General features: G+C 30.4%; 2 protein-coding genes across 3 annotated transcripts; both read left to right on the top strand.

The window, feature by feature from the left end:
• Positions 1-228: 228 nt before the first annotated feature.
• LOC11421495 (uncharacterized) lies at positions 229-2,656 on the top strand. Of its 2 annotated transcripts, none has more exons than XM_003625717.3 (4): positions 229-644; positions 1,288-1,398; positions 1,514-1,594; positions 2,307-2,656. In XM_003625717.3, exons 1-4 carry the CDS (start codon positions 411-413, stop codon positions 2,385-2,387), a joined length of 507 nt encoding a protein of 168 aa, XP_003625765.1. In that variant the 5' UTR covers positions 229-410; the 3' UTR covers positions 2,388-2,656. The 2 variants fall into 2 exon arrangements, with proteins under 2 accessions (XP_003625765.1, XP_003625766.1); XM_003625718.3 differs by having other exon boundaries at positions 236-644; positions 1,279-1,398.
• A 17,155-nt stretch (positions 2,657-19,811) lies between these two features.
• LOC11427172 (albumin-2) lies at positions 19,812-20,628 on the top strand. The gene has a single exon (XM_003625715.4). It carries the CDS (start codon positions 19,846-19,848, stop codon positions 20,539-20,541), a length of 696 nt encoding a protein of 231 aa, XP_003625763.1. The 5' UTR covers positions 19,812-19,845; the 3' UTR covers positions 20,542-20,628.
• The last annotated feature ends 5,308 nt before the right edge of the window (positions 20,629-25,936 follow it).

The raw sequence follows: 25,936 nt of genomic DNA, 5'->3' as shown, positions 1-25,936 counted from the left end.
ATAAGTTGTTGGAACAGGTCACCCACAATTTGCTCAATACTTAATTTATTGTGACCATTTCTTCATAAAGATAAAGTAGAAGAAAGAAAGTGACACATTTCTAGTAATTTTCCAACCCAACCTGGGATTATTTTATTTATTATTCATTAATTAAAAATTAAAACTCATTGAAAATGAATATTGTACGTTTTGATTTGGTCCATAAATAAAAGCAAAGGAGCAAAACAGATAACATAAGAAAGCGCACTCACAACACAAACAGAACAAAAGAAAAGAAAAGAAAAGAAAACACTTCATCATCATTTCAAAAACAAAGCAAAAGAGAAAAAGAAAGACAAAAATAAAAGAAGAAAGAGACTAAAAACAAAGAGAAAAATTCAAAGAAGAGCAAGAAGAATTGAACAACAAAGATGAGTGAACAACAAAGCAACAGTAACAACCAGTTGGTTGTACAGAATTCAGGGAGTTTAAGCTTTAGCAGTCACTTGTCAAAGGAAGATGAAGAGATGTCAAGGTCTGCTCTATCAACTTTTAGGGCTAAAGAAGAAGAAATTGAAAAGAAGAAGATGGAAGTTAGAGACAAGGTTCAGTTTCAGTTGGGTCGTGTTGAAGAAGAAACTAAACGTCTTGCTACCATTCGTGAGGTTTATATTTTCAACCTTTTTTTTTTTTTTTTTAGATTTATCTTGAATTTCATTTTCACTCAAACTTTGAAACCCTTTTTATTTTTGGAAAAAAAATATTAATTTTTTTGAAAAAAATAAATTGACCAAACATAAGTACAAAAATTTAAGGATTCAATACGAGGAAGTAGTTGTTGTGTTGGAATCTGGTGAACAAGAGTTTGTTGGAATAAATTAAATTTTATTTTATTTATTTATATTTTCTTTAATTGAACTATTTATTTATTTTTGCAAAAACAACAAGGTACTTGGGTCATTTTCTTGCATATTATTCTTAATAAATCAAGTTTTGTTGTAATAATTAGATTAATTTAGGCTTGTAGAACATGCAGAGCACTTGATTAAGCCCGATCTGTTGTTTTGTTCTAAAAACAGAGTGAATTTGAATTCAAAAATAATTATATTTTTCTTTTCTCTTGTCTTTTATGATTCCCCTGGATTTGTTCTTGTCAGAAAGTAGTATTAGTATATGAAACAAATAATTAATAATTTGTCTTTAAATAATATATTCATCCATTAATTTTTTTTTCCTTCCATAAGCATGTTGATATATTGATATGTAATTGAACAAATTGCAAACTTTTTGTTATTTGAGGAATATCAGGAGCTTGAAGCCCTTGCAGATCCAATGAGGAAAGAAGTTTCACTTGTAAGAAAGAGAATTGATTCAGTAAACAAAGAATTAAAGCCACTTGGTCATACCTGCCAGAAGAAGGTGAGCTAGGTTATTTTAAATTCATAGAAAAACTGTTAATAAATGTTTTTGGTCTAATGATATTTTTTTTTATTATTAGTGACACCATTGAATTTGAATTTTTGATACGTTACAGGAGAAAGAATACAAAGATGCCCTTGAAGCTTTCAATGAAAAGAATAGGGAAAAAGTACAGCTAATTACTAAATTAATGGAGGTTAGTCTCAAATTATCCTCCTAGTGTGTAGTTCTGATTTGATAAAAATTGAATATAAATGAATTGATTTTGTAAATAAAATTGATTTTGTTGTCATTTCTTTAGTTAATTGTGAAATGATTTGTTTGAATATATTCACATAAAATGAGTTCAACAGCAAATTTTAGTTTCAAATTATAGAATGAACTCTAAAACAACACCAGTTCAACCAAGCTTCTTTGGTTCCACTTTTGGAGGTGTGAAGATTGATTATAGAGGTGTAAAATTGATTTGACATGTTTGGTTTCTAAGTAGAGTAAAATTGATTTTAACTTAAAACTTGATTCTTGCTTAAACTGTAACTTGTAGTTTTTTTTTATTCTTGACTGCACTTTTACACTCAAATTTGTTGTTCAAGTCACATGTACACAAATGTATTCAAACATAAATTATTGAGAATCAATTCATTTAAAAATAATTTTTATCACCTCAGAACCAAACACATATTACAAACGAAAATGGATTGACTCCAGTTTTTTTTTCCTCATGTTTCTGAAGTGGACATTTTCCTCATGTCAAAATCAATTTAGTGTTTATAATCATTGTTAGCTGTCTACCGAGAAACCATACACACATTGAATATACATAAATATCTTTAGGCTGATACATGTGGGGTTTTATGTTCTTAATTTTATTGATTATTGATTCCTCTTAAATTGTTGATGGTGATTAGCTGGTGGGGGAAAGTGAAAGATTGAGGATGAAGAAGCTGGAGGAGCTGAGTAAGAACATAGATTCCATGCAAATGCAATGATTTAGCCAACTGCTGCTAGTGAATCTGATTAGTCCTTTGTGTGGTATATTAAAGATCATGACATAGTATATTTTTATATGTATGGGGTGTCTTGTGGTTGTGTAATTTTGTGGTGTCGACAATGTAATTTGTTTTAACTAGCATTTGGTTTTATATGGGATATTTAGCTAATTTAGGAGGGTTATACCCTACAAACAGGTTTGTAACTAAATACCTTGCATTTTGTTGTCATTTCTTTACCCTTTTCGGTTCACTTTTTTCTGCTTTAATTTTTTCCTCATTTAATTTATTGATGTAATATAATTTGAATTTTGTTGCCACGAATTTCTTTATGGTTTCAATTATTATGTGTCAGTATTAACTGAGTGCAATATTATGCACTTCCTACCTATGGCATTCTAAATGCAATGCTAGATGAATGTTTTTTATATTGCTTAACGAATTACTGCAATTCTATTATTCTGTCTGTATGAATATGATTGCTCATGGGAAACTCATGATGTAATTTATGGTTCATAGTAGTATATTTTAACATCATTTATACTAGAAGGTTGTCCTCCGTGATCTATGGTTTTCTTTGCCAACTTTAGTTCTTCGATTCTTTTAGTTAAACCATGGTCAGTTAACTACTAATGGCCTACGGTTGGTGAAAACATTTTTGCATCTAATCATGTCATTTATGCTAGTAGAAGCCAAGTATAGTGGATTATTGGTGCACAAGTTATTTGGACATTAACGAAATTAAGTGCATTGGGTTTGGCTTGCGTACAGGAACAGGTAGAGAGTAATTGGTAAAATCAAAATATAACCAAAATTATTGTGTTTTTCCACAAACGAAGGAGCCACGCGCGCTGCACATGGCGTGGAGGAGTTGTATCTACCTCATTTATTGTGTTGTGCCGTAAAAAAGCATCCACAGTGAAAACGTGGTGTCGTATGAAGAAGAATTCGTATAAATCAACTTTCTTTCCGTTTTCAGCTGTTACAACTTACAACAGTGACAGTGTCTTTTGAGGTGCCATTTAGCTTGGATCAATGAAATTTTGGTCTAAAATGAACCAATTTTTTTTAACCTTTAAATTGAATCAACAACCAATTCTTATCATGGTTCATCCACACCAAATACAACTCATCAATACATAATAAAATATAAATGACATAAAAGAATATTAGTAATTCATAATAAAATGTAATTCAATTAATATTTAAGATATTTATTAATTTAAATTAATCAATTTAATATATATTTTACATATTAATAAATTAATTTTTAATTTTTTGGTTAAAATACTTAATTAATTTCTTTTGATTAAATTATATTTTTGATTTAATTCATTTCAATTTTTATATTTCATTTCAATTAAATAAATTATTTTCAGTTTTTTTTATAATATTTCAGTTTTAAGATTTATTTTACGTGTATCAGATTTTTTTCATTAATATTTAAGTATACAATTTTATTTTAAAAACAAAACAAAAAATAAGAAACCCATAAGATTAAAAACAAAAATAATAAAGAAAGAACAACAACAACAACAATTCAAAAAGAAGTTATTTAATAACATAAGCAACAACAACTAAAAAAAAAATTTGTAAAAAAAAAATCAATTGAATACTTATTTAATTCATGTTACTTATTTTTTTTAAGAAATTTAATTCATATCCTTTCAAAACAAAATAAATTAATTCTTATATTTTTTAAAAACTCGATCAATACAAAGTGTCGTAAAAAAAAGACTAATTGTATTGCTAAATGAAAAAAAAAATGTAACAAAAAAAAGTAGAGAGATTAAATGAGAGTTATAAAGAAGATGGGTGAAATTTGATGTTTATAGACCATAATAAAATTTGGTGGATTCATATGATCTAATGGTACAAAAAATTAGTTCATCATAGACCAATATTTTTATAGGTTCATTTTGTACTTCACCGTCTTTTGATTACGGTAAACTATGCCTTATTTTAATCAACAACAACACAACTTTTGACAGAGGTTGTTGGTAAGCAGCAATAAGACAAAGTAATGTCTTAGCCAAAACAAGACACTGAGAAAGAAACCGAGAGGATGACAATTGACTTTTGTTTTCAAACAAAAAATAAAATGAAAAGAGTTGTCATGTACTCCCTCCGTTTTATATTAAAATTGACTTTTTAGGTTCATTTATTTAATGATGTATATGGTATGGACCATATATATCATTAAATAAATGAACCTAAAAAGTCAATTTTACTTATATTTAAAAACAGTGACTTTCAAATTAAAAAATTATTCATTCAAAAATCAAATGCTACAATTTACAATGTATGATAATATGATAGGAGAGGATTGAATTGTTACTATTTAATGTGTGAAATTACATCAAAGATACTTATTTATAGTAAAGTATCAAAGGACTAAAAGCTAGCTTGCTTTACAAGTAAGCAATGCAAACTAAGTCTAAAACACACAAAACAACTCAAGTAATAAGTTCTAATACCTAACCGTCCCTCCCTTAAAATGTGCATTACCAAAACCAGTTTACAAGAGCTAGCATCAATTTAATCCATCAACTACTCCAAGCTTTGTCCTCAACATTACCAAAAACAGTTTGCAATGCATTAGTTTTATGATTCCATCTTTAGTCAAGTCTCTCGGAAAGTGAAATCTCAGAAATTTTTAGAATTTTTTCTAATATATAATTAAAGATAAAAAATATGTATCGGTATGTGTGACTGAGTCAACTCTATCACTTAATATGGGACGAAAGAAACACTATCTTTTATTAAAAACTTACTTGTTTTAGTTGCTTAACCAATGCTCTTGTGACACTCGGTAGCATTCTCCTTTTAATACACAATAGCCTTTTTTAATATGATATAGTAGTTATTTTATAAAAAGTGTACTTCCATAAATGAGACAACAAAGTAGCAAAAGTCTTGAAATTGCATGGGATATAAAAACCACAGTGAGTGAAGGTTTCATACATGGTCAAAATTATTTCAAAATTAAATAGTCAAAATTAGCATTGTGAAATAATTTTGAAAAGTATCATTTTTAAGAAATGATTTAGAGAGTCTTGAAAAATGACTTTCAAATTTCAATTGTCTGTGATAATGACTATAAACCAACTTTATTTTTATGAGTTGATTGAAATATGAATATGAGTGACAGTAGAAAAAGTGAACCGTGATTAAGCATATAATAATGATATTTGTACATCTATTTAATGACAACTTTGGTGACAACTTTGCCTTTCTCTCTTTTGATTGGTCAAAAACAATGGAGAGAAAAAAAATAAAGAGGGAGGATAACAACATCATGTGAGTATGAGAGAGAAAGTTGTCAAAAAGTTATAGCAAAATGGTTGTACAAATATCATTTCTCTTAAGCATAAGTTGAGAGTTTTTTTTGGAAAGGGTAAAGGAGATTTTTCAAAGGACACACTGTAACGCTCCTATTTCTATTAAAGTAATTAAACATGCGAATAATACATTTATTCAAGAAATAGAGATTACGTCTTATTCAAAATTCAAAAACCGATAGACATGTATGTAAACCTCAACAGTTACAGCGGAATATAAATCAGAGTGATCAAATATATACATGCCATGAGCAAATAAATAATATCCCAAAGATAAATCTCAAAACCCAAACATACGGGCAGTCATCAACAAAATAATAATCCAAAGGAAAATATAAACAACCTAATCTAGACCGACACGACAAGCCTAGATCAGAGCCGACACGACACCGAAATCGGAGGAAGCTCCCGATATCCCAAGCAAAGACTCACCGAGACTACTCCTGCACAACGTCTACTCACCCATACAGGCAAGTAGGCGGTTAAAACCACTGAGGGTAAGCATTACATTATCATAATCCAGATAATAATCAAAACAAATAATATCATGTACTTGAATAATAATAGTCATGCATAAGTACTTATATCACAACTTGATAGTTCATATCCACATATATCAATCACATGAATAATTATCCAATCATAAATATTCATTCACAACATCATTCATAGACAATCATTAGCAACATTCATTCATCTCAATTCATCACCAATCACATAATTCACATAGGACTCATGTAACGCCCTAGTTATTTATTTAATTATTTTATTATGTGGAGTATATATATATATTATTATATATGATGTTGGGTGATTTATGTGGAGTATATGCATATATTTGTGTATATGTGATTTTTGGGTGATTTATGTAGTGTATTATTTTATTATATGGTTTAGTTAATAATAATTAAAATAAGAATGAAATGGTAATTATTTTGGTGTTTGGGGAAATAATAGGAGTTATTAGAAGTTATGGGGAGTTAATGAAAATAGAAGGGAGTTACAAGTAATGGGAAGTTAGGAAAAGAGAGGTTAGAAAAGCTTTGTACGTAAAACTGACAAGTTGGGAGAAAAAGAGGAGAAGACCAAGTTAGAGCCAAGAGTGAATTTGTGCTGCATTTCTTCTGCAAAATTAAGGTAAGGGTGAGGTTTTCTTCAGTAATATAGTTATTGATTTCTGATTTTGTGTTTAACAGAGTTTTGGTGAGAATTTGGGAAATTGGGTTTTATGATGAAATTGTAGTTTTGAAGTTGTAAGCATGAATTTGATGTTAGAAATAGGTTCTGAGTGCATACAGAAAGTTAATTTGCATCTGTAAACTGATTTGGGGAGTGATTGGAAGAAAAATGGGATTTTTGAGTAAAACCAGTTTTCTGCCCGTACAGAAGTTCATCACTCGCCTCGCGAGTAGCTGTGCTCGCCATGGCGAGTGAGCAACTTCATAGCTCGCCTCGCGAGCAATCCAACTCGCCATGGCGAGTAGCCCAGATTAAAACTTGATTTTTGAAAAGTTGTTATAAGATGTTTTGGGGATGGTTTAAGGTACCTAGATGATTTTAATGATGAATGGTGGAAGTTTTAGGTTAAAAAGATGAATAGGGAGCTTAGAATTGGAGTTTAGGTGAGAAAATGTCACTTTTTCCCGAGAGTACCTGATTTTCACTCGCCTCGAGTTCGCCTTGAACTCGCCATGGCGAGCTAGTGTTTTTGTGAACTCGCCATGGCGAGCAGATGTGCTCGCGAGGCGAGCTAGTGCAGTTTTGAGTGCAGTTTTGCTTGCTTGATTGATAAGGCTTAAGTGTTGTTGTTTAAGCAGAATTTTATTTAATTGTGCATCATTCTGAATGGTTGAATCTTTGTTGGATATTGATTGTTGATGAGGAATGCATTGTATGTTTTAATTATTAATCATACATGTTGTATTAATTGGAGTCACATGGAGTTGCATTGCATGGTCAGTTGTATGTAGATATACACAAGTAGGTCCATAGCATATGCATAAAAACAGCGGTGAGGGCTTCGGTCCTGGAGTACTAGTTGCTCAACAGCGGTGAGGGCTTCGGTCCTGATGAATGCTTTAACCATTCAAAAGCGGTGAGGGCTCCGGTCCTGATTGGTACCACATGCATAATGCATTTCATTAAGAAGTCTAAGATGGTGTCTTAGCAGTGGTCATGTCATTTGCATGAGTCTTGGTTGTTGTTCGGTTTTATCTGATGTTGATGTTGGATATACATTTATTCATATATATTCATTGTGATCTTGATGTGTTGTTGATGTTATTGGTAAAATGTACATTGTATACATACTTGCTAAATGAATTATTATGGTGATGTTGTTGTGACTTGTGAATTAAATATCGATATTTACAAGATTAATATGTTTGAAGTAATAGGGTGTTAGATTCATTTGATGATTTTAATATCTATATTTATTGTTGTGAATCTCACCCCTTCTGCTTGAAAACGTTGCCCTTCCTATGGGTAACTTGCAGGTGATCCTGAGTAGTAGGTGGTGGCTCAAAGTCATGTCTAGGGCTCTGATACGTGGGATGGGAATTATCATTTTTGTTATTGTTGCTTTTCCTTTCCATGTATCAAATTTTGGAACTTGTGGTGTGGAGCCTTTTATTGTCTTTTGAACAATGTTGACGAATGATGCTAAGACCTTTAATGCCGTAGGATGTTGTTGGATTGAAAACTATTCCGCTGTTATGTTTTCATATTTTATCAAGTGGTTTGATTAAATAGTTTTATTTTCTATTTAAGAATTTTGAAAATGACGTGTAACATGCCCGTTGTGGGATTACTCTGATGTTTATATGCTATTTTACTGTTTTTGGGTAACGGGGTGTTACAACTCATGCTATGATATGCACTTATGGACACATAAATGCATGCGGTACCAAATCTCAACAAGGTCGTCACCTTTCGATGCCACTTGCACATCGATTGTAAGGGCTCACACCTGCCTTACAATAATCTCGAAGTAAAAGAGTCATCCCTTTTACAGCAACAACGACTATGATGCATGGACATGTGTAATGACTCGATAATGCGACAACAATTCTCAATCTCAACTCAATATATAGGACAACACCCAATTATATTGATTATCTCCACAACATTGCATTACCAAGAAAACATGCCCACACACAATTAAATCATAGTATTCATCATCACACAATAACTTGATTATCAACAATCAACAATATCATTCACACAATTCCACTTAGTCGTACAAGAATGGTCACAACAATTCATAAGACAATACGACATAAAGATTCACTAGACCACCTTTTCACAAGGTTAATTCTTTCATAAAAACACCCCTAGATGATTAGGATAAAGTCCCTACACTTAGGAAAAAGTTTGGAACCAATTGGAGCGAAGAAAATTGCATTTTTGAGGTTTTTGGTCAAACAGCATCGTGGCACGTTGGTTTCCCATCGTGGCACGTTGGTTTCCCATCGTGGCACGATTTTTCCAGAATCAGACAGGCTAAAAACCTGGTCAAAAAATCGTGGCACGTTGGCCCCGAATCGTGGCACGATTGTGGTTTGACAGACAACATCAGATTTTCAACTTCTACGTTTTCGCGCATAAAAATCAAACCGTTAATCCGTTTTCGATGTCGTTTTCACCTACATGCTCCTAACACTTAGCACTATCATAATGCACAGAAAAATCCTAGTTTTAACAACCTCAAATTCATTTTACAAACCTCACACAAACACTCATTTTCCAAAACGGTTAACAATTGAATTTTCAAACGAAACTCCCGTTTTCTTCCAAAACGACTCGACTAACGTAACCATAACATAAAAACATAAATTCCATCAAGTTTAACTCATCCAATCACATAGACAACTCAGTCAACAACTTTGTATATCAAATTTCACTTTGGGTTCTTCACTTGAACATCTAGCACAACTTCACCAATACAAACAACTTATTTCATAAAATGGAATACTCATGATATCATTCAAGGACAACAACATATCTACTTCAACAACACTTCATTTAGACATGAATTCAACCATAATTCAACAACACAATATCCCAATCCAACAATTGAGCAAAACACATAATTATCCATTTTCACCAAACTAACAACAACAACTTATTTCACAACAACAAAATTATGAATCATGCATACCCAAGCCATGAATTAGCATTCATAATATCACTTAACAACAACAACATCTATTGATCATGAAACATATCACAATTCATCAACAACCATGCATAATTCACCAATTGAGCATAATTCACAAACTACCCATTTTCATACATCATGAACTTGCAATTTCATCATCAACCATTCATTTAACATCAAATTAACATATCCAAACATATCTCTACAACATAAGCACGAATTTCAAAGATTGGGTTCATGATAATCACTTATTCTCATAATCAATTATGCATAGAATCAAGAGAAAAAGAATTAACCAAATGATTATGATAAAGACTAACCCCCTTACCTTAGATAAAGATTAATCCCAACTTAGGCTTCACTTTAGCTCCTAAGCTCACCCAATCTTGATTACTCAAGCTCTTCTCTCCAAAACCCTTTTGCTCTTCTCTTCACCTCTTTCTCTCTCTACCTCTCTCTAGAAATGTTTGTGAAATGAATGAATTGGTTCTTCTAACACAACCCTAGTGTTATCTCCACTAATAGGCTTAATTTAGTTTCTAGTGGGCTTAACCCATTTCTATTCAAACCAAAAATATTACTACACTCCAAACGATATTTCAATTAATAACGGTAAAATGTCACTAACGGTAAAATCTAATCACTACCTTAGTAACTTAGTAAAATAAGGGTTCTCACTAATTATTAAAATAATCACCAAAATTATCATTTTACCCTTACCCGCCAAATGACTAAAATACCCTTTTAATACGGTAATCCACGTAAATGCACCCGATGACAATTAAATACACACAAGCACAAATAATTACACACAAACACATAATAAAAGTAATTAAAATAAATATAGCTAAAAATCGGGCTGTTACACACACAACGTAGATTGTTTAGATACACACACATAGACAACACTTCTACATTCAATATAAAACTCTTTTTTTTTTTTAAAAAAATAATTATGAAACCTAGCATTAATTTCATTCTATTCTATATACATAGTTCGTTTTCTTTTGGATGTCTATGTTGACATATAAATCACTCTTGACAAAAGATATATATCACCTATACATTAAAAAAAAAACTCTTGAAATTTAATGAAATTATACATGTTACGTTAAGCCTTTTTTATGGCCAAATATTAATTTCACTATGATGAAGGGATTAAAACTGTCAAATTTTAAAATAAGGGACCAATTCTACAAAATGGTAAAAATAGGGGACCAAAACTGCAATTAAGACTATATATATTGCACATATCAACCTTCTTTTTAGGGAATATATCAACAAAATTATAGACCGTAAATGTATATGCAAGCACAAAAATAAAATAAAAGTAAGGAAAAAGGAGAATTACCTTACCCTAGCAAAGTAGAAAAGGGGAATCACCATGGAGGTAGAGATAGGCAATCATGCATATAATGTTAGGAATTTATTAGAAAAAATAAAACGTTCGTTGTTTTAGTTTCCAATCTTAAGACTGGAATTTATTAGCATAATCTCATTTTTAATGTTTTTATTATGATGTTTGGACTTAGGACTGAATTTTCATATTTTTCTTTGCTAAGACTTTTCATGTTCTCTTTATTAGTGCATAGAACCAAAAAGAAAAAAGAAATGATTAGTGCATAGGTTTTTATATAGACACATGGGGTTTAATTATAATATTCTCAATATTCTCTTAGAAAACCATCTTAGTAAAACTTAAATTAGAGTATGCACATTTTGGTCTTCAACTTTACATCTACGGTTATGATGGATATCCACACCACAAAGTGATTTATGATCCCTTTGATTTTCAATTTTTATGTATACACTATATTGATAATACTCTCATAAAAAACAATGTGTGTGTCTTATAATATCTCCAAACTTATAAGCATAACCATAAAAAAAAAAAATATTAATTCAATCCATGAAAAAGTAACGTCTAGATGTCTAAGAGATTATAAAAATCACACTTGTAACGGTGGAGGAAGAAATTAAGGATTTTATTTTATCATTGTGTATCTATAAATACCCTTCTCTGTTTTCTTTTACTAGTGTAACGCCCCGTGCCAAGCACGGGATACATTTTATTTAAATTTTTTTTAACTGGGTTTACACATAAATAAGTTTTTTTAGATATTATTTGACTTTTTTAGTTTGATTTCATTCAGAATTTTGATATTATGTAGTACTTTATTTTCATATTTAAAATTGAGACAGAGTTGGCAGGGACATGCCAACTCTGCTTAAAATATTGAGAAAAAGTACAACTATACTTAAAATATAAAAATACTATAAATAATTAGTATATTCTTAAAAATATATCTAATTAATAAGAGGTATGATTACCCCTGCTATAATCTACCATTATGGCTCTGCCCTCTCTTTAGAAATCTTCCGCCACCTCGCCCCCTTTTTTTTGAAACCTTCATCACTTACGATGTACCAACATTCAACGATGGTGTGATGAGTGGCGTCGTCCCCCCGCACCACCCTTTTTCCGATTCCCGCAACAATTCGTGTCGTTCGTTTCCGATTCAACCAGTACCGCATCTGCTACGGGTGGTGGTTGCTTAGTTGTTGGTATTCGTAAATTGTTGGTTGTCACCGGCAATCTTGTTTAGTTTTGTGTGTTGGCTTCTCAATAGCAGAACCCCGCATTGGTTTGGTTGAAACCCGAAAGGGTCCGTTCTTTATCCTCTATTTTGCCACCGTTTTAGACATTTTTCGCCGCCGTGTGGATTGGTTATGGTGGGTCATTCGAATCCGCCATCTCCTCCCTTTCTTTGGAGGTGGTTGAGGTTCTATATTGGGCCATAAATGACTGTTAATTTGATGTTGATCATAGCAGTAAACAGTTAGTGCGTGTGAATCTGTTAATTACCGTGTTGGCGGTTGAATCTACTTCCCACTCTCAAGAATATGTATGTGTTTCGTATCCCATTAATCCTTGATTGACATGAGACTGTGTGGACTTGAAAGAGTCGTTAATGCTTGTTGTCGTTGTTGCAGGGAGTTGATAGCACGTGATCCGATTTTGTGTTGAAGATCGATCAATTCGCCAAATTATAGACCCGATTGGCCATCACAAACGTCTATCGTTAATGGTATTCGTTTGTTAGAATTAATTAGGGTTGAATCCACTTTGTTGATCTTTTTTTTTTATATATTACTCGTTAGGGTGGATCCACTTGGATTGACTGAATCATATTTTTTGTCCTCCCAGATTTTATATAATTTTTTCCTTTTTTTAATAATATATATGAGCAACTGGTGATCGATTAAAGTAGGGTACCAACTTAATTGAGATTATTCTTTTTACTCTTGTCTTATAAAAATATAATAAAAAACCTACCACTTTGAATAAAGTTATTACTTTTTTTATTTAATCACTCTCTCGGATTTCAATTATAAAAAAAATATCTAAGTTCAAAAATTTACTTATATGCAATTAGTTTTCTCGAATGTTTCTAAAAAAATATAAAATTATGAAAAGTACCATCTATTGAAACTTGTTTCATGAGAATAAAAAAATATTAAAAATAAAACTTACATGAATTAAAATGTATATTAGGAGAAATAACATTAAATAGAGTCAAAGTAAGTTATATATTTTTTTTAATTTAAGATAATAAAATGTAGTTGTTTATTTGTTATATCTAAGATTGGAGAGAGTCCCTAACCTAATTAAAACAATCTAACCTAATTTCGTTATATTTTAGTGTAGTTATGATTTCCAATTCATCGTTTCCCCTTTTTTCCAAGCAAACATTTCCTCCTTCTTAATATTCCTAACCGAAATCCACAAACTAAAACCTCCACAAACATGGGGAAGAAAAAGGTAGGAGATCTATGTCAACCCACTCAATTTCATGCATGTTCTTTAACTCCAATGGTGATCCTAAGAGTAAGAGTAAAAAATTCTTCAGGTATGCTAATGTGGGATAGATCAGGCAACTAAAAATAAAGGTAATTGTTTTACCATTTATTAGAAAATGTATTTACTAAAAGGATTGTGGAAAAAAAATCTCCTTCATCAAAATAAGCATACATTTTCTTTAGTTCTTTTTGTCTCCATAATTTAATGGTTGAATTTGATCTTAGTTGATTGAAAAGAATTTTGTAACATCGTTTTCCAATCTCTAAAGAAACAAATAAAATGGTTCAACTAAATGAATAAATATGTAGTTTTTAATGGTATTAAATAATCAAGTTGATAGTTATAAATACTTACCTAGGAACAACTTAACTTTTGCAACAAAATTGTCAGATTCGCCTTTTTAAATTTACCAGAAAATAGAAAAAAGAGTACGTTCAAACTGATATCTCTTAAAAATTATTTGACAAATAATTAAAATAATAATTAAATATCATAATGTATTATATATTAAAAATGAAAATAAATCGATTTCACCCATTCGAATTCAATTCAATATTCTTCTAATGTATCTTTGTATTCTCTTTCAATATCCACCACAATTGGTTTAATTTCTTTCATTCTTCAAGGCTTACTTAAGTAAAAATTATTTTATTGAATCCTTATTATTTTTAGTGTGGAGAGAGTGCGGAAGCTATTAAAGTCAATTGGTTTAAGTGAGATAAGGTGTGTCTTGGTCGATATAGTTGTTGCTTGAGGGTTCATATAATGTAGAATTTTAACTTATCTTTGTTACATGAATAGTTTTGGAGGCTGATATGGATCAATGAGTTTGCATTTTAGAGTTTTAGCTTCTTAGAATAGGTTGGGTGAGTTCATGTGAAGAGTGGGGACAATTAGAAGTGTGTGTGGTAAAATTACTTCCATGATGTTAAAATAGGGGCGGAGATGGGGATTAGAAATTGGTTTGATGACAACTTGATGATAGTGGAGAGTAATGAGAAAAAATACTCCTTTTTTTTTTTGCAATGATTCGTGGTTGTAGAGTGGTCCTTTGTGTGATATATTTAGAAGAACTTTTGAGTTATATGAGAATAACTCTATGCCATTTAAGGAGATACGTAGGTTAGGGTTGGATGGGGTGGAGACGATGTCATAGAATTTTTCTTGGAATGAGGTGCAGGGGATATATTGTTGTTATTTGGTGGACAACATTATTTTTCAGGCTAGCATTTTTTTATAAGTTTCTTTAAAGTTGATCATGATGAAAGTTACTCTGACAAAGGGGTATATCATCTAGTTGCAAGTGGAGCATGATGAACCTATGGCTCTAAAAAATCTCATTAGGAACAAAGTAGCTCCTCTAAATGCCTCTCTCTTTTCGCGGAGGCTCTTGAATATCTGAATTCTAATAAATGGCAACTTAGCTTGATGGAGTATTTAAAATATGGACTTATTTTTATGTTCTGGCAGATGTGAAAAAGAGGAAAATTATCTTTTTTATTTTTAGTGTGAATTCTTTGGTAGAATATGACATAATATTCTAAAGTGGTTGGAATTATTGTGTTCTTCCAATTAATTATTGAGGGTACTCTTCATTTCAGTGGTTCTCAATTGTTCCAAAAAAAGTTCGTTTTAGTTTTCAGTTGATTTTGCTGACTTGCATTTGGATTATTTGGAAAGACAAAAATTCTTACATTTTTGTCACAAGAACCAGTTTATGGTGTTGTTAGATAAATTATATTTCTTGTTTACTGGATACAAAATGCTAAGCAATCATGTATGTATTTTGAGTTGAAATATTGGTGAAATAATCTTTCTACTTGTCTTGGTTATTCTACCTCATGATTTGGTTCTTTTGTATCTATGCATCTTGAACTTTGTATTTTCCTTTATTGGGTACATCTTGTGCTTGAAGGGTTTTTAATATAATTGATTTGAGGTCTTCATTAAAACAAAATCCACCTCAGTCAAGACACCAACTACATTAATATATAATTTAGTTCATGTTGTTAGAAAGGGATGAGGGTTTCAAATTAGTTTGATGATAAAAATATGATTCAAATTACATTTCATGTCGTAAGAATCATTGAAAACATCATATGCAGTGTAAACGAATACATGTTTGTAGGGACCAAAGAAGATTTAAATATTTTGATTTTTGTGTTAATTGTAAAATTCAGTTTGTATTCGTTGTGTGATGGTCTATACAAACCACTGTTGCAAGCAAAATCAAATAAGGAAATCGTGAACGCCATTCCCTCTTGGAGCTGCTCCTTGAACTTGTAGATCAATGTTCTTCGTATAAACACACATATTCGATCACCCTAGATAACAAATATTAAAATACTATACTTTAAACAAAGCAAAACAAAAAACGGTATGAAAAAAGTCAATTTCGATCCATTAGAACCAACTCCATAGAAAATGGTAGTTTTTATTTTTATTTTTGTAGTCTTGAACAAACCAAGCACGAACAACCCTCACAACCAATGTCCACGATTATTTTCTTGGCGAAACATTAGAGATGAAGTCGTGTTTCGTAGACGTTTTTCTTTGCAATAGAAAAAATTAAAGAAATTACTTAGAATATAGATATCAGAGAACCATAGAATAGAAAAAGAAGAACTATATTTTGTGATTGTTGTGTACTCGTACCTAAAAGCGCTACTATTTATATAAAAAAAATAGTACCATAACGGTTAATATCTACTAATTATTAATTTGACCGTTTTAAAATTAATATTATCAACGTAATTAATATTATAAAATGTGCATTAATGATTAGATTATATTTCATCTAACCTACAAAAAATTAACTTCATAACATTTAAAATTCAATAATATCTTATTAATATTAAGTAATATAATTTTGTAACGAATAAAAATTAATTATATAATCTTAAAAACTAATTACTACAATTAAATTTTTAATTAGTAGGTTACTGTTATAGTGTAACGGACCAAAATTCAAAATATAATTTATTCAAGTTAATTATTATAATTTTGTAACCTACCAAATTTTTAATGTACCATATAAATGTTAATTGAATAATAATTATATTAATAATCATTTGATTGTAACGTACAAATTTTTAATGTAACATATAAATTTTAATCGAAACAATTATTATATTAATAATGATTTTATTGTAACCAACTGTGTATTTTATGTACCATTTAATGATTAATAAAAAATGGTTTTTAATAATATTTATTTATAATTATTAAGCTTGTATTAAAAATTAGAAGAAATTTTTGGAACAAATGCCAATTAGGATTATGATGATGTGGACATCTTTAGAGGAGAGGATTTTGAAATAGGCTATTTCTAAAAACTCTAAATTGTTAGTATAAAGATATTCAATATATCAAATGGATATGATTACCTATGTTTTAATTTTTCACTCTTAATAAAAATATTAATTTTTTACTTAATCACAATGATCTCTACGATCACAATTATAAATAAAAAAAACCTAATTCAAAATTTTAGTTACATCTATTATTTTTATTGGTTTCATAAATAATATTCATTGACATTATTTTTTTAATTTATGAAAATAAGCACATTTTTGAATAAAATTTACCTCATAAATATATGTATATTTTGTACTTCATTAAAAAAAATGAATTTTTATGTTAAATTTTGAATATAAAAAAAGCATTAACAAATTATGTTTGGTTTTATATTTGTGAACAAAAAATAAGTTTAAAACACAAAAACAATATTTTTAAAATAATAGGTTATCGCTAATTATTCACACTTAGTGAAACTTAATTTTTGTATTTACTTTAGAATTTGTGTAAAGTTTAAGACAAAAGTAAATTGAAAATATGGAAACTGTTTTTTTTTTTTATTGAAGTGTCAATACATGCAACAAAAACGCTTTGTTTAATTGAAAATTGAAATTCCCAAGACAATAAAAGAGGTGCCCTACATCACCATACAAAATAACATTATACCAAAAGGTGTGCAAACTTTACCAAAATAGACCTGTAATAAAAATAAAAAAAAGCTTATTAACATTCTTCAACTCCTCAATAGTGGTCCTAGGAGTAAGTAAGAGAAACTCCTCATGTACAGATATGCAAGATGAATTTGGTAACTGGATCAATCCCGATGCAGGAGAATTTGTATTTGCACTAAGAAAGCTGTAATAAAAAGTATCAATCAATAATATTATAACTTAAGAAAAAAAATGTTATATTAAAAAAAATATATATACCTTTTCCTTAGTTCCTTTGTTTCACCAATTTCAGGATTGAATGTGATTCTAGTGGAAGAAAATGCATTTTTGCAATGCTGGTTTTCCTATCATTAAGATTCAAAAGTATATGAATCAAGTATATATATTCGTATAAACAAACAATCACAATTGCTAGTCATAAATTATTACCTTGAAACAATTTAACTTTTGTCAACATAATGGCTACAACAGCATTTTGAGATTCACCGGAAGATAGGAAAGAGTTCAGCTACAACTCAATGACATTCATATTTTAGTTTTTACACCATCTCTTTCGTACTCTCTTTCAACTCCAACTCCAATCATGACTCCAATTACATCTGCATATATAACACACATTAAAATATCAATCAAATTACTATTTATTATTAAAAGAATATAACGTACAATTGAATCATATTAAACAAAACATTATTAATTCAATATATAAATTATTGTGTTATTTTTGTAAGCAAAAATAATATTTAAAAAAATCTACATAAAGAAAATTATAGTCACTTACCAACTAAGTAGTTGTTGTCGTAAAATTCATTGAAAACATCAAGTGCAGGTGTAAACGAATACACGTTTGTTGGGACCAAAACAGTTATAGATAGTTTGACTTTTGTGTTGATTGTGAAATTCAGTTTGTATTCTTTGCGTGATGGTCGATACAAATCATTGTTGCTAGCAACATTAAATGAGGAAATCGTGAACACCATTCCCTCTTGGAGTTGATTCTTGAACTTGTAGATCAATGTTCTTCGTATAGACGCACCAATTTGATCACCCTAGATAAAAAAGATGAGAACACTATAATTTAAACAAAAAAATACTAAAAAAAACAAAAAAGAAAAACAATATGAAAAAGGTAACTTTCGATCCATTAGAACCAACTCCATGGAAAATGGTAGTTTTTTATTTTTGTAGTCTTGACCAAACCAAGCACGAACAACCTTCACAACCAATGTCCACGATTGTTTTCTTGGCGAAACATTAGAGATGAAGTTGTGTTTCGTTGACATTTTCCTTTGCAATAGAAAAATTATAGAAATAGTTTAGAATATAGATATCAGAGCACCAAAGAACAGAAAACGAAGAACTATATTTTGTGATTGTTGTGTACTCATACCCAAAATCTCTACTATTTATATAGAAAAATAGTATCATAACGGTTAATATAAATTAATTATCAATTTAACCGTTTTAAAATTAATATTATCAACGTCTTTAATATTATAAAACGTGCATTAAACGATTAAATTATATTTCATGTAACGTACAAAAAATTAACTTCATAACATTTGAAATTTAATTTAATATTTAATAATATCTTATAAATAATTATGTAATATAGTTTTGTAACAAACAAAAATTAATTATATAACCTTAAAAACTAATTAATACAATGAATTTTTTAATTAGTAAGTTAATGCCTTAGTGTAACGTCCCAAAATTCAAAATATAATTTATTCAGTTTATTTATTATAATTTTGTAACCAACCAAATTTTGAATGTTACATATAAATGTTAATTGAATACTAATTAGATTAATAATTATTTGATTTGTAACGTTCAAATTTTTATTGTAAAATATAAATTTTAATCGAAACAGTAATTATATTAATCATTATCTGATTGTAACCAACTATTTACTTTATGTACAATTTAATGTTAAATAAAAAACGGTTTTTAATAATAATTAAAACTATTAAACTTGTATTAAAAATTAGGAGGAAATTTAGGAACATATGCCAAGTAGGCTTTTGATGAGGTGGACATCCTTAGAGGAAAGGAATTTGAATTAGGCTATTTCTAAGAACTCTAAATTGTTAGTATAAAGATTTGCTCACAAAATAACCTTTCAAAGATGACAAAATCTGGTTACATAAGGGCTGCTTTTCGTTCATCTAGGCACAATGAAGCTTACATTTTCATCAATGATGATAAGTACGTGCTATTGGATTATGCTCCTGGAACCACCAACGATAAGATTTTGCATGGGCCATCTCTTGTTAGTGATGGGTTTAAATCACTTGCTCCTACAATATTTCAAAGCTATGCAATTGATTGTGCATTTGACACCGATAACAACCAGGCATTCATCTTTCATGAAAATTTTTGTGCTCTAATAGACTATGCTCCATACTCTTGCAACGACAAATTAATCTCCGGTCCTAAAAAAATTGCTGACGTGTTTCCTTTTTTCAAAGGAACGGTGTTTGAAAGCGGAATAGACGCCGCATATAGGTCAACTAAGGGCAAAGAAGCTTACTTATTTAAAGGAGACCAATATGCTCGTATAGACTATGGAATCAACCGTCTTGTTTCGAGTATCAAGAGCATTAAAGGTTTTTCATCTTTCTGTGGCACAATCTTTGAAAATGGGTCATTTGATGCAGCTTTTTCTTCTCACAAGACAAATGAAGTTTACATTTTCAAAGGAGACCACTATATACGTGTCGGTGTTAACCCAGGCGTACCAAAAGACAACCTTATCGGTGGTGTGGCACGAATCATTGACAATTGGAAATCTCTTGGTAGCATGATACCTCTAAAGAATTAATCAATCATGGGCTTCACTGGCTATGACCATCATGCTAAGATCATGAACAAAAACAAAAATGAACGTTTAAATCCATAATAATTTGTGTTTGTTTAAGTTTGTTTTCTGCTCATCAATAATTTGTGTGTTTTGTAGTTTGCCTTCGTTCCTTGATGCAATAAAACTGTGGCTTCTCCTTGTTTCCCCCACATTTAATGGTTTTTTGCTTCTTTATCAAATGTGCCGTATAAGTTTATTAGAGAAGCTCACGAATTTATTTTTTTTGATTAAGCTTGACACTGACTTTTCACTTGGAAGATGGTGCAAGATTAGTGTTGGTTACATGAACAACCTTTCCGTTAAAGTACTTTCTCACAAAAAAGTAATAGTTGCATTTATACATGACAACTTTCTATGGCACTAATAATAATAGAATGAGAAAGAGTTAAATTTTTTAATTCACACAACATTATGATTTAGTGGAGGATTAATGAGATATATCAAAGATGAAATTTACAAGTGAAATTTATTTATTATTTAGAGAATGAGAAGCTTTCCTAGATGTGCCACATCATCAAAACTCTTGAATACGAAATACTCAAGTTTTATTTACGAAGATAGATAGATAGATAGATCAGAGAACATATATCTCTCTTTCTTTTGGATTTGGTGGAGAATCAGGATTTGTAAACACGGTTAAAGTTGATTTAAATTTAAACTTGGCCTTGAAACAATTTTCGGCATTTGAAATACACCCAATCTTATCGTAAAAAAAATACCCCTCCGTTCCCATAGCAATTTTTTTTTTCTTCCTAAAATATAAATAAAAAAGACAAATTTTTATCTTATTTAATCTTGTTTTTTAAAAAATCTCTTTTTCAATAATTTTTTTTGTTTATTCTCATAAAATTAGAGATTTTTATACTTTAATACTTGAATGATCCTGTTAGGAAAGAGGTCATTAGGGATTTTTTCAAGCAGAAGATCTTGAGGATGGAGTATACTGGTGGTGATGATAAGAAGCAAAGTGGTGAGTATTTTCGGAATTTTGCGGTGGCAGTCTCTGGAGAAGGTTTCAATGAAACTGCAAATATTGTTCATGTATTTGATGGGTCCGGGAGAATTTCTGGTGAGCCACAACCTCCAGATTCAAAGAGGGCACGAAGTGGAAACGGGATTGCTAAGAAAGTTTGAAACGGTAATTACCTCACTGTTCGAGAGCTTTCTCAATTCTGTGATCTTGATTGGACTTGAAACTGTATTCTGCTGGTGTAGAAAACCGCAGTACTGATAATAATCATTAGTATTTTTCTATCTCTATCATTATCTTTTTTTCACTTGAATGTTTAAGTGGCGTACGTGTCTTATATATTGCGATTATGGCGATATGTACTATGATAAAAAATTGGGAAATTATAACCTATGCCCCGGGCACCGGTTAAAGGTATGAAAAAAGAAATTATATAGTAGTTAATAGATTGAAATTGTGTAATTAATTTATAATAATGTCAAAAACAGTTTTCTTTTATGGTAATAATTCCCTTTTATGGTATGTTTAACCAGTGCCCCGGGGCACCGGTTAGCATGACCCTAAAAAATTATGGTTATCAAGTTTTTGTAACTTGAGTTTACCATATTTTGTTTAAATAAATTCGACTCGAGAACTCGTATGAGTTTACCTAAAATTAAAATTATTTAAAATTTATTACTCCCTCCGTTTCAAAATGAGTGTCGCTTTAATCAAAAAAAATTATTTCAAAATTAATGTCACTTTACATTTTCAATACAACTTTAATTTTTTTCTTCCAACTTTACCCTCAATAAATACTCCAACTTTTCTCTCTCACACAATTTTCAATGCAACTTTAAGATTGTATATAAAGTTAGGTTATTTTAGTAAAATTATTTTGACATTTAACTACTTTATTTTATCTCTTAATCCGTGTGCAATTGGCTAAAATGACGCTCATTTTGAAACGGAGGGAGTATATATATTTGTAAAATGTTATGCTCAAGTTAGCATCAAAATACAAAAATTAATGCACAAAATCATAAGTTTTATAAATCTCTAAACCATCCATAAAACCATCCAAAAAAGCAAGTTCACATGTTTCTAGAGTTGTTAATAAAACTATCCAAAATCTCTGGTGTCGGAATCGGTTTTGAGAAGAAGGTTAGGGTTTCAGATTGGAGAATGTTGATGAAGGAGAAGAAAAGAGCAACATTGTATTGTATGTTTTTGAGAAGAAGAAAAGAAGCGTTGGCGTCACGCGTTCTTAACACTGTGATGTTGGGCTGGACTTTTAAAAATGAATTGGATTTTAATTGAAAACCGGCCCAAAACAAAAAAAAACCGCTTTTCTTACGGGTAAACTTGCACACTCATACGAGTTTACCCGATTTTACCGATTTTAAGCCGTGTTAACTTGGTTAAACTCGATCGATATTCCGATTTTATCAAAAAACTAGTTTATGTCCGAGTTTACACGATTTTGCTACCTAAAAATTTAAACTCGAGTTTATGTTTTAACACTCGATTTGGTTCCCATTATTTTGAAAGGGATAATTCTAACGCCCACTCATATTGGGTTTATACCAATTAACTAATTAATTAATTATCTGATTATAAATCTAAATTGTCTTATTCATTAATTTGATCACATATATGATTAAAACTCATAATTAAAAAAAAAAAACTAATATAATTATTCTAAAGATATTTGACCATATAATTAAGGAAGACTGCAATATGTCTTTGTGAGCTTAGCTCAGTTGGTATGGACAATGCATAATATATTTAAGGTCCGAGATTCAAACCTCCGCCACTGTAACGCCCTAGTCGTTATTTAATTATTTCTAATTTATTTAGAGTCTTTAATATGATTTTAAATAATTATTGTTGATTATGTGATGTGTTATATTTTATTAAAGGGTTAATAGTGTTTTTCACCCCTGTAATATAGGTCATTTCCGGTTTTCGCCCCTATAAAATTTTCGGTTTGAATTGCATCCTTGTAAAACTTTTTTTTTTTCCGGAAAACACCCCTCCCCCATCCAACTCAGCAAATTCGCTTACGTGGCGCTGATTTTGCATTTTTTTTAATTGGGCATGTGTAAAAAATATATCCACATCCGATTTTCTTTTTAAAATATTTAAAAATAAATTTACAAAAATTGAAAATTTGAAAATTTTGTAATTTTTAAAATTTATTTTTAAATATTTTAAAAATAAAATCTGATGTGGATATATTTTTTTACACATGGCCAATTAAAAAAAAATGCCAAATCAGCGCCATGTAAGCGAATTTGCTGAGTTGGATGGGGGAGGGGTGTTTTCCAGAATAAAAAAGTTTTACAAGGATGCAATTCAAACCGAAAATTTTATAGGGGCGAAAACCGGAAATGGCCTATATTACAGGGGTGAAAACACTATTAACCCTTTATTAAATGATGTATTTTTGGTATTTATTAGAATAAAGTGAGAAATAAAATTATTTGGAGTTTTGGGGGTTATATTTTAATTAATATAATTAAGTGGGAGTTAAGAAAAAGGGAGAAGTCAGAAAACTGTTTTTACGTACAAACAGAAGTTGGGAGAAACCAAGAGAAGAGCCAAGAGAAACCAAGTGAAGAGAACCAGAATTATGTAGAGCTTTGTTCTTCAATTAAGGTAAGGGTGAGACTAACTCTCAATGATTATAGATGTATGATTCTGATTTTGATTTTACATGAGGGTTTTGGTTAAATTGGGATTTGGGGTTAGGTTTTGATCATTAGATTTTGAATTGAAAGAGTAGAAACCATGACAATGATGAGAGATTGCGTATAGGTCATAAGTATAATCATATAGCAATGTTGTAATCAGTTTTGGGGATTGAATTAGGGAAAATTGGGACTTTTGGTGAAAAACTGCATAATTCACGTAGTCTGATCTGTCGCGATTCGCCATGGCGGAGAGATATTTCGCCTGGCGGATCATTCCAGTAGCTTTTCGCCATTTCCTCGCCAATAGTTCGCCTGGCGAAACATCACAGTAGCCACTCGCCTTTTGCTCGCCATAACGAGTTGCCATTTTTGAGTTTTGTGTACCTAGTCGTACACACTGTTTTGATTGATTCTTTTAGTTGCAATAATGATTATATATGATTACATTATTTTACCAAGAACATGAATGATTGTTGATTTATGTATAATTACATTTAAACAAATTATACAAGTTGTTGAAATTCATTGTCGAAGGTTGTTGTGTCATAGTTGACCATGTTGATGAGTAAGTCATATTCATATATGCATTGTTGTGTAGCAGTTGTTGTTGTCGTTGTCGTAGATCATGTTGTTGAGTTGTATGTTGATATACATAAGTGGAGTTCATTGCATAAACATAAAGTGGAGAGGGCTCATGCCCTGAAACGCCTTGCCGTTCAATTGGAGAGGGCTTATGCCCTGTGAATGTTAGTTCATTCAATTGGTGAGGGCTCATGCCCTGTGAATGCTTTAACCATTTAAATCGGAGAGGGCTCATGCCCTGGAATGCTTTGTCATTCAAACGCGTTAAATGGTACCACATGCATTGAGCATTGTCGCATTTTGTTGTTGAGTCTTAGCAGTGTTGTCATGTCATTGCATGAGTCGTTGTCGATGGTTGAGTAGTAGTTCCTACTATTGATTGAAGTTGAATATGATGATAATGATGTTGATCATGAAAGATATATTTATATAGAAGTATTGTTGATATTTAGGGTGTTCGATTCATTTGATGAATTTTATATCTATTATTGTAGTTTATTTTCATTTTTTTCTTCCTTTTTCTTTTCCTTTTTCTCATGTAACAAAAAGAAAAAACAATGTTTATCTTTTCCTAACAATATAAAAAATATACATAAATTCTTATCTATTTAAATAACACAAAAAATTAGAATTCTTAAAAGACAAGTTTGTTTAAGGGTATAACTGGAATAATGAAAAACTCAACCCAAAAAAATCATATATTCCCTTTATACATTGTTATTGTTATAGTTATAGAAATAGATGTTTATGACTCTTAAATAGTAAAAAACTATGTTTTTTTTTTAATGGTGTCCGGGATTTGAACCCCAGACTATGAAGCTCGGATACTCCAAAACGGAGACGTACTCGTACCGGATACGTATCAGATACCGATACTCCACGGATACTTGTGGATACGTATTCACGAAGTATCATAATTGGTTATTTTAATTTTTAATAAATATTTTATCGGATACTTATGGGATACTCTACAGATACACAAGGATACTTCTAAGATACTTCGCAGACACGTATTCTAGAAAAAGATGAAGAGTAAAAAAAGTGAGACAATGTTGTAAAAATTCATTATAGATGTATATGACTCAATTTTAGATATGCATCAATAGAATTGTCTCTCGATGAAACACTT

The sequence above is a fragment of the Medicago truncatula genome, chromosome 7 (genome assembly GCF_003473485.1).
Source record: "Medicago truncatula cultivar Jemalong A17 chromosome 7, MtrunA17r5.0-ANR, whole genome shotgun sequence".
In the NCBI taxonomy this organism is placed as follows: domain Eukaryota; kingdom Viridiplantae; phylum Streptophyta; class Magnoliopsida; order Fabales; family Fabaceae; genus Medicago; species Medicago truncatula.
Note: the sequence above shows the minus strand (reverse complement) of the source record. Positions and strands in the feature narration are given on the sequence as shown.

Bases quoted from the DNA above. Each gene is read 5' to 3' on its own strand.
- LOC11421495 (XM_003625718.3), top strand. From the start codon at position 411: ATGAGTGAACAACAAAGCAACAGTAACAACCAGTTGGTTGTACAGAAT. The intron at 1,399-1,513 runs GTGAGCTAGGTT...GATACGTTACAG, and splicing joins GTCATACCTGCCAGAAGAAG to GAGAAAGAATACAAAGATGC. The intron at 1,595-2,306 runs GTTAGTCTCAAA...GATGGTGATTAG, and splicing joins TAATTACTAAATTAATGGAG to CTGGTGGGGGAAAGTGAAAG.
- LOC11427172 (XM_003625715.4), top strand. From the start codon at position 19,846: ATGACAAAATCTGGTTACATAAGGGCTGCTTTTCGTTCATCTAGGCAC.